The following is a 10,195-nucleotide window of genomic DNA, read 5'->3' as shown; positions in this document are numbered from 1 at the left end:
TTCTCCTTTATATTTAGGGACTATAATCTGCAGGTAGAAGCACGGCTGTGATTTCAGTTGAAGCACTGATAAGTGAGCTTTGCTGAGCTGAGTGAGTTGCTGGGAGCTTGGAGGGGGATGGGTTAATGCTCAGAGAGGCCTACAAATTCTGACAGGGTGGATTACCTCACTGCTGTAACAGGAAGTGATGTTAGCACTTAGTTAATGAACACACCTTGAACACCTGACCATTAGCAGCTATTGCTGATGATAAGAACGAAGGGAGATACGTACAGGCGACAAGTTAGAAGGGAGTAGTGAAAAGAGTTTATTTTGAGGTGGGAAGAAATTTTTAAACAATGGAGGAACAGGAGAAGTCCTCCTGGAGAATGGGACTGCTAAAGACTTTTGATTCAGATGAGTTTATGAGCTGGGAAAAGATTGGATCTGGTGGATTTGGGCAGGTTTATAAGATTCGTCATGTTAACTGGAAAACATGGCTGGCCATCAAATGTCCTCCAAGTCTCCATGTGGATGAGAAGTAAGTTACTGATCTAAGTCTTGTCTTGAAATTCTGTATGTTTCTGTTGGTGTGTGTGCTGTTTGAGCTCAGCTTTGATAATATGCTCTTTGAAATGGAAATAGCTTTGGACTGTTTGTGTAGCAGCTAGTGAGAATTGCCTGTATACTATGAGGAGTATTCCTGAGATGCTGCCTGGCCTGCTGTGCTTTGACCAGCAACACATTTGCGGCTGTGATCTCCAGCATCTGCAGACCTCATTTTTTACTATGAGGAGTGTTAACTTTCAGTTTAACCCTTCTCTTGTCTGTTTTGTTTTTGCTGGTCCTATTTCTGCTGCTCTGGGTGTGATGTGTTGGATTTATGCTGTAAGGAATTGTATCCTCACGAGAATTAATCACAATCATAATCATAGGCTTATACAGTACAAAAGAGGCCCTTCAGCCCATCAAGTCTACACTAGTCTCACTTACTTGACTAAGCCCATAGACTTAAATGTTATACTGAATGGACTCTCAAACTCTTAACATTCAGCTGTACCTGTGTTTTTGTTTTGCTGTTGTTTACCTATTATTTACTTATCTATGCTATTTAACTCTGAACTGCCTGTATTGCTCGCAAGACAAAGCTTTTCAATGTGCCTCAGTACAAGAGACAATGAATTCAAATCAATTCAATGTTATGACAGTTTTAAGTGCTCATTCAAGTACTCTTTGAAAGTTGTGAGATTACCAAACTCAACAAACCCTCACCACCCTCTGGGGGAAAGAATGTTTTCTTCCAATCCCCTCTAAACCTCCTGAATTTTTAAGTGCGCCCTTCTGCTCTCAACCCTCTGATTAAAACAAACAGTTGATGTCTCTTCATGCTGTCTGTGCTCCACATAATTCTGTACACCTGTATCATATCACTTCTCAATGTTCCCTGCTCCAAAGAAAACAACTCAAACTTATCCACCCACCCTTCATAGCTACGCGCTGGTGAATCTCCAGTGCAGTCACATCCTTCCCACAGTGAGGTAACCAGAACTGCACACAGTACCCCAGCTGTTGGCCGAACCAAAGTTCGGTATAGATCCAACGTAACCTCCTATGCTCTTATGGTCTATGTCTTGATTCATAAAGGCAAACATCCCGTATTCCTTCTTAACCAATCTGTTAACCTGTCCTTCCACCTTCTGTTGATAAGCACCCCAGGATCCTCCTGTTCGTCTAAGCTTCATGGTGTCCTATTATTCATTGAGTAAAAGCAAAAATCCTTCCAAAATGCATCACCTCACACTTATCAGGGTTAAATTCCATCTTCCAGTGATCTGCCCATCTGAATAATCCTGTTTATATCTTTCTATAATCTAAGATGATTGATCTGACATCTGCAAATGTACCCTGTGCCTCCCTCCCCAGTTAATCAGTTCTCTTTGCAAAATGTTGATTTTTTTTTCTTTTCAGGGTTTGGTTTTATGAGGCCCAGTTAGCAACCATTATGTGTGAGGTAAGATTGTCAATCAGAACTGTAGAGATGGACAAGCCTCATCCTGTCCTGACCCAAGGCAATACACGTATTCATGACTGGAGTCACGGAATATGACATGCTGACTGTGTTCATCCCTGGGATTTTGATGGATACAGTGTTATTAGCCATGTGTTCAAATATGCCCTAAATATTACACTTCCTTTCTAAAGCTCACTTTTTATTGTCTCCCCAGGGCTCTCTTAGACACTAGATAAAAACAAAGTTTTGATTTCTGGAGACCTGAAATAAAAACCGGACACGCTGACAACTCAACAGATCTGGCAGCATTTGTGGAGAGAGAAATCCAGTTAACATTTGAGTCTGATATGACTTCTTCAGAATGCAGTTCATACGCGGCTTGAACGTTAACTCTATTTCTCTCCACAGATTTTGCCAGGCCTGCTGAGTTTTTCGAGCTTTTTCTGCTTTTAACTTCCTCACATCTAACTTGGCCAAACGTTTGGTCAGCTGTCTGAATATGTCCTGGGTGTCGACTTTTGTCTGAATGTGTAAAGTGTGACTTAGGCTGTAATTAGGGTGCTACATAAATGCAGGCTTTTATATGTATTGTGTTCAGCCTTTAACTCAGTTTGATTTGGGTGGGGTTGGAGGTAGAGAGAGAGTTATTTGAGAACTGACTTTTTTTTAGTCTTCCAGTACAAAAAAAAACACAATGCAGATGCTGGAAACCAAAATAGTGAGGCAGGAGAGGGGTTACACTTGAAACGTGATTTCTCCACCTGATGCTCCCTGGCTTGCTGTGTTCTTCCGGCATTCTGCCTGCCTAGTTTGTTTTTCTGGCCATTATTGTGTATTGTTCTTCTTCTGATTTTGTATATTCTATGGATTTGAGCATTACAGCACAAGGGTCATATTACAGGCAAACATTGAACAAGTTATCCCAGACACAAGTGTTTCTTGGTTTTTCAGTTAATTTTTAACTTGCTGTTATCTATAAATTAATCTGTTACTAGATTTAATCTGGCACAGACACGAATCACATCTAATGTCATGGAAATGCTGGCAGAAAGGTAGCAGTGAAATGGAGAACCCTTCACTGCCCCAAGCTCCATTAACCATCCTCCTACTCTGAATTGGTGTGAATGGTAGACAATCAACAACTTTTTAGAATCTGTAAAGTATGGACAAACTACATCCAGAGGTGATTAACAGAAGCATTGTTAAACAAAGTTTGGCAGTTTGAGCCACACAAGGAAATTTTAGAATTAGCTTCATTGTCACACAAACTCCCATGAATACAGTGAAAAGTTTGCAAGTTGCCTCTTATGGTGCTAATTTAGGTACAGACTCCTAACAATAAATCCTTAGGGGGAAACAAATTCAGGAAAAAAAAGGTCCAGCAATAATATTTTAAAAAATGAGAAATAAGAGCTCGGGCATGGTAACTCAGTGGTTAGCACTGCTGCCTTACAGCGCCTGGGTTCGATTCCCGCCTTGGGCAACTGTCTGTGTGGAGTTTGTCTGCATGGGTTTTCTCTGGGTGCTCTGGTTTCCTACCTACAATCCAAAGATGTCACAGGTTGTGCTAAATTGTCCATAGTGTTCAGGAGAAATGTAGGGTAATGCGTCTGGAAGGTCGGTGTGGATTTGTTGGGCCGAAGGGCCTGCTTCCATGCTGTAGGTAATCTAATCTCAGAAAAGTAGGCCTTCCAACCCGGGCTGGGCTGCATCTCAAGGCCAGGAGTCTGGATCCACACTGAGAACAAAATGATACCACAGGTCAAGGTGTTTGATTGTGTGGACCATTGTTAATTTAAAAAAAAGTATAGAAGTTTGAGAGATTTGCATTAAAATGCAATTTCCACACTTGTCAGCGATGAACCAATTTCAGTTTGAGCTTGGTGCTGGAAAAGCACAGCAGGCCAGGCAGCATCCTCGAAACATCGATTCTCCTGCTCCTCTGATGCCGCTTGGCATGCTGTGCTTTTCCAGCATCATGCTGTTGACTCTGATCTCCGGCATCGGCAGTCCTCACTTTCTCCTAGATGAAACTTGTTTGGCAAATGTTTAGGAATCAGCTTCCTGATCAGACATTTTTGCAGTTAGCAAGCCATTCAGGAGGTCTGTTTACTGCCAGTCCTGTCTAAAGCCTGTTCCACACAATTGGCTCTGCGAAAAGTTGCTACTGACATCCCTTATGATTGTGACAAAAGTAAATGTTCTCTCCTCCTTCGTGAACTGTCTGCAGTCTTCAGCTCCACTGACCACGGCATCCTCTTTATCAGACCTCCATGGCTCAATAACCATGAAGGAATGCACTCACTTAGTTCCATCGTTCCCTATCCAGTCAAACTCACAGAAACATCTGTACTCCTGTTCCCATAATATTCCCTCTGGAGTCCCTGAAGGATATATCTTGAGCGCTTTCCTATTGTCTATTTGCTGCCCTTTAGCATCAGCTGAAAATAGCATCGGTTCCATGTTTGTGTTGATGTGATTTCACTGCCACCTCCCTTGACCCCACCCTCTGGGAGGTGCCATGTTTGTTTTTGTTTGTATGACATTCAGCATTGGCTGAGTGGAAATATGCTCCAAGAGGAGCAGCTTGAATATTTATTTACTTTTCAGTTCAGTGTTCAAACCCAACTCAGGTGGAGTTAAGGAGTGGTAATGTTCTGGGCCAGGTTGCACGGAACAAGGCAAACATTCTCTGCTCCCTTCTTCCAGTCCAACCTCTCTCCCTCTGGACTTGGTGCTCCAACCCTGACCTTGTTATCAAGCCAGCTAATGAGGGTGGTCAGGTTGTCATCTCACATGCTGACCTCTATCCAGCAGCTTTCAGACACATATTCCAACTCTGTGGATCATGTCAAGGTAAAGTTGCCAAGGTCCTATCAGACAATAGGGCTGCTGTGTCATTAATGAGACACAGAGAGAATCAACTAGTGGCAGTTTAACCTGAAGGTCACCACACCTACAGTGACGGGCAAAGTTGAAAAGGCGAGTCCTTCATGGTATCCTTAGCTGCTGCAGGAATTAAACCCTTGCTGTTGGTATAACTGTGTTATAAACCAGCTGTTCAGACAACTGAGCTAACTGACCCTGGATCATGGCTCCACCACTGAAAATTAGTCTGCAGTGTCACTGACCTCATCTCTCCTGGAGATCTCCTCTTCACTGCTTCCCACCTCGTAGACCCTCGACCACACATGGCCTACTTCTACCTCCTTCCTGAACTCTATAAACAGTACTGCCCTGGCAGACATATTGTTTCAGCATGTTCCTACTCCACTGAGCTTATGTCTTCCTATCTTAATTCAATTCTGACAACCCTCATCGCCCCCCACCCCCACCCCCAACCGCCTTGACCGGTCTCTCCCCATTTACATTCTTGATTCTTCTGATGCTTTATATCAGTTCCTCCTCACCTGCAATTCCCCTACACATTCATCCCACATCAGGATGGTCTGAAAGCTTCCAGAGTCCGCCTTGAAAGAACTCCTGAGCCATTCGCATTCCACCAGCACCCTCCTTTTGGCAACAAAAAAGGAAATTGCTGGATAAGCTCAACAGGTCTGGCAGCATCTGTGGAGAGCAATTAGAGTTAACACTTCAGAATGAGTGACCCTTCCTCAAACCATCCTCCTTTACCAGGCTGAGCTAATTCTTTCTTTAAACTAATTCTTCTCTTATTTCACTTTCTGCCATGTCAAAGAAGTAGTTATGGGTTTCTGCCCGAGGCCCAGTTATGGCTGTCTTATTGTGGAGTGTACAGTAAAAGAACTGCAAATGCTAGAAATACAGAAACAAAAACTGAAATTGCTGGAAAATATCAAAAGGTCTGACAGCATCTGTGGAGATGAGTTATTGAGTCAGTCATACAGCAGATCCTTCAGTACAATTAGTCCACGCTGACTAAGTTTCCCAAACTAAATGAATCCCCCTTGTCTGCGTTTGGCCCATAACCCCCTAAACCTTTCCTATTCATATACCTACCCAAATATCTTTTAAATGTTGTAATTGTACCTGCATCTATCACTTGTTCTGGCAATTCATTCCACATGCGAATCATCGTCTGTGTGAAAATGTTGCCCCTCAGGTCCCTTTGAAATCTTTCTCTTCTCATCTTAAATATATGCCCCCTTGTTTTGATCTCCCCCACTCACTTAACTTATCTGTGCCCCTAATGATTTTATAAACCTCTATAAGGTCACCTTTAGCCTCCTTCAGAATGTCCTGAAGAAGGGTCACCAAACCCAAAACATTAATACTGCTTTCCCTCCACTGATACTGTGACCTGTTGAGATTTTCCAGCAATTTGTTTTTTTTTTGAGGGATTTAAGGATCTTAGTTCAGAATTTTCTTAAGATTAACAAACAGGTTTAGTTGGCGGTTAGGAGGGCAAATGCAATGTTGGCATTCATTTCAAGAGGGCTGGAATACGAGAATAGAGATGTACTACTGAGGCTGTATAAGGCTTTGGTCAGACTGCATTTGGAGTACTGTGAGCAGTGTTGAACCAGTGTCCAGAGGTTTAAATGACTATGGTTTGCAAGAATGATCCTGCAGATGAAGAATTTGTCATATGAGGAGTCTGGATCTGTACTTGATGGACTTTAGAAAGAGGGGGGGTGATCTGATTAAAACGTAATGAATACTGAGAGGCCTGGATAAAGTGAACGTGGAGAAGATGTTTCCACTCGTAGAAGACACTAGGACCTGAAGGCACAGCCTCCGAGGGAAGAGACGACCCTTTTAGAACTGAGATGAGGAGGACTTTCTTCAGCCAGAATGTGGTTAATCTGTGGATTGCCACAGTAGGCTGTGGCAGCCAAGTCATTGAGTGCATTGAAGACTGAGGTTCTTAATTAGACAGGGATCAAGGGTTACAAGGAGGAGGCAGGAGAATGGTGTTGTGAATCATCATTTCAACTGTGATCGAATGGTGGAACAGGCATGATGGGCTGAATGGCCTAATTCTGCTCCGATGTTGTGTCGTAATTCTGTCTCCAAAACATTGATTTATGCCTTCAGTGCTGCTTCCTGCTTTCATCCAGAATTGGAAAAATTAATGCTTTGCATTTCACTTTCATTCTTTTTTCACCTTCACCTGGTCCATCTTTGACTCTTCCTTTCTCTTTCATTCCTTGACTTCACCCTTCCCATTTGGGATAAACCGTTCACCAGTACTTATTAAAAAAACTTGACTGCCCCCCTCACACTCTGCTCCCTGAGAATCTGAATTTGTCCAACTCCATCACATCTGCTCCGACAATGCCACCTTCCACTGAGTTGTCTCTGATATGTTCTTTTTCTCAACCGAAGACCTCATTTTGCAACCACTAGTGTCTATATCCAGAGGGTTATACTCTACTGTTTCCAATGAGATACCATTGCCAAACATGTTTTCTTTGTCTCTGATCTTCAGCATCTGCAGTCCTCGATTTTCTCCCAGTTGATTATTCTCTCTCTCTCTCTCTCTCTCTCTCTCTCTCTCTCTCTCTCTCTCTCTCTCTCTCTCTCTCTCTCTCTCTCTCTCTCTCTCTCTCTCTCTCTCTCTCTCTCTCTCTCTCTCTCTCTCTCTCTCTCTCTCTCTCTCTCTCTCTCTCTCTCTCTCTCTCTCTCTCTCTCTCTCTCTCTCTCTCTCTCTCTCTCTCTCTCTCTCTCTCTCTCTCTCTCTCTGCCCCACACTCCCCCCAATTTATTTCTTAGCCCCCTAGGGCCACCCCTTCATTCCTGATGAAGACCTTATGCCTGAAACTTTGACACTCCTATTCCTCGGATGCTGCCTGACCGGCTGTGCTTTTTCAGCACCATACTCTTCAACTCCCCTCCTCTCATTGTCAACAGTCCACAGGGACTTTTCCCTTGGCTTTTAGGGATGAACAATAAACGATGGCCTAACCAATGATGCCCACAATCCATGAATGAGATTATAAAACACTAATGAGGTTGGAGAAAGTGAGGTCTGGAGATCAGAGCTGGAAAAGCGCAGCAGGTCAGGCAGCATCCAAGGAGCAGGAGAATCGACGTTTCGGGCATAAGCCCTTTTTCAGGAACTAATGAGGTTGGTCCTTTTTACTGTTCTGTTTATCCTTTAAACTTTTGAAGTAGTTGAATAAAGGCAAAATAGTGTGTGGTCGAAATCTGAAACAAACACAGAATGCTGGAGAAATTCACCAGGTTTGGCAGCATCTGTAAAGACAGAAACAGAGTTTGTTTCAGGTTTGATGTGATTCAAAATATTGCATGTTTGGTGACAGTATCAATGTATGAAGTTGCTTTGGACTCCATATTGACTGTTAGATCGAATGTATTCATCTGTCATCACAGATCAAACAACAACTGGCCAATGACTACGCGTTAAAAATGAGGTCTGCAGATGCTGGAGATCACAGCTGAAAATGTGTTGCTGGTCAAAGCACAGCAGGCCAGGCAGCCTCTCAGGAATAGAGAATTCGACGTTTCGAGCATAAGCCCTTCATCAGGAATGATGAAGGGCTTATGCTCGAAACGTCGAATTCTCTATTCCTGAGATGCTGCCTGGCCTGCTGTGCTTTGACCAGCAACACATTTTCAGCAATGACTACGCGTTTTCAACCTTAAAGGTTATTATGAACAAGGTGTATCTTTTCCCAACCATCTGATACGTGACTGTTGATGAAATACAAAAAGATGTGCAGCCTGCCCTTAGTTTTGTTTGACTGGGTGGGTCATCCTACGAGTGCAGCATTTTCAGAGGGTCTAGCTGGTTGTGAGAACAGTTAAATTTGCAGTCACTTCATTCAGCTAATGACCACTTTAATGTAGACTCTCCTCCGCAGTACTCATAAGCACAACAAAGAGCTGGGCTATTTTAAGATCAGTGGGTTAATGTACAACTTTAGCATCTGCAGTCTTCACTTTTCTTCTAGAAGATTTTAACCTACTGCGAATCCTCTTACAAGGATGCCTTCCTTGAAGAAGGTCTCTTCCTCCCTCTACAATTCCTGAAGAAGGGCTTATGCCCGAAACGTTGATTCTCCTGCTCCTTGGATGCTGCCTGACCTGCTGTGCTTTTCCAGCAACACATTTTCAGCTAATGTACAACTTGGGCTATTTCTTTCAATGAAATAGGAGAAAGACTTAAAATTTTTTTTAAAGTTGAGAGTTAAATTGAAAGGATTGGTGAATTTAAAACTCCTTACATATCTGAGATGAAATGTCAGGATTAATTACAATGAAGGACTGTACATTATTTCAATGTGACTGAATAGATTGGATGGTGTAATTTCTATACAGTTCTGAATCGAGAGATGCTAAAATAGGCATCAGTTTAGTTCAGTTTGCAGAGCCTTTGCTAGATTCAGGAAGAAAGCTGGAAACTGAGCTGTTCTCACATTAAAATTCTCACAATAGCTTATTAGTGATTGTTACTCTGCTGTTTGTAAAACCTCACTGTGCATAGATTAGCAACTGTTTTCCATATTTAAAGCACTTCCAAAATACTTCACAGGTTGGACCAAAGGTTGTGAAAAGAAAACCGACAAATTTGCCTTTCCATAAAACCTTTCATGATCAGCAATATCTCGAACTACTTTTGCAATCGGAAGTTTTCGAATTGTGGTCACTATTGTAATGTAGGGAATGCAGTAACTGATTTGCTGACTGCAAACACAAACCACAATGTGATAAGGTCCTTTATGATGTTGACAGCTGGGTAAAAGAGGGGTGAACTCCCCTGATCTTGTTTAAAATAGTGACATGAATATTTTTGCATTCCGCCCAAGTAGCCAGGTGAGGCTTTTTCTACAGAACATATAACAGTACAGGCCCTTCGGCCCTCAATGTTGTGCTAGCCTTCTATCCTACTCTAAGATCAGACTAAGTACAATGCAGGGTATGTAGATATCTTCCATGTGCCTATCCAAGAGTTGCTTAAATGTCCCTAATGTATGTGACTCTACTACCATTGCATTTTACATACCCACTACTTTTGAGTAAAGAACCTTCCCTAAACTTTCCTCCAATTATCTTAAAATTATGTTTGCCCACATTTAACATATCGTCTGAAATATGTCAATGTAGCACTCCCTCGGTATGACTCTGCTGCTCCAGCATTGACTTATATGCTCAACCCTGGGATGGAACTTGAGCCTGGAGCCTTGTGGTTCTGAGATTTAGGCAGAGAATTTCAAGACTGGAACTTGCTGTGTGTCTGTTGAACCAACTGCAGCCAGATAA

The 10,195-nt window shown here is 42.6% G+C and overlaps 1 protein-coding gene across 1 annotated transcript in view; it reads left to right on the top strand.

The window, feature by feature from the left end:
* The first annotated feature begins 242 nt into the window (after positions 1–242).
* The window catches only part of ripk4 (receptor-interacting serine-threonine kinase 4), a 57,488-nt gene continuing 47,535 nt past the window's right edge, over positions 243–10,195 (top strand). The window contains exon 1 of the mRNA XM_060833828.1: positions 243–520. Within this exon, the coding sequence (XP_060689811.1) occupies positions 339–520 (182 nt within the window). The 5' untranslated portion in view covers positions 243–338. The remainder of the gene's footprint in view (positions 521–10,195) is intronic.

The sequence above is a fragment of the Hemiscyllium ocellatum genome, chromosome 12 (genome assembly GCF_020745735.1).
Source record: "Hemiscyllium ocellatum isolate sHemOce1 chromosome 12, sHemOce1.pat.X.cur, whole genome shotgun sequence".
Taxonomy (NCBI): domain Eukaryota; kingdom Metazoa; phylum Chordata; class Chondrichthyes; order Orectolobiformes; family Hemiscylliidae; genus Hemiscyllium; species Hemiscyllium ocellatum.
The sequence above is the reverse complement of the archived record's forward strand: the minus strand, read 5'-3'. Positions and strand labels throughout refer to the sequence as shown.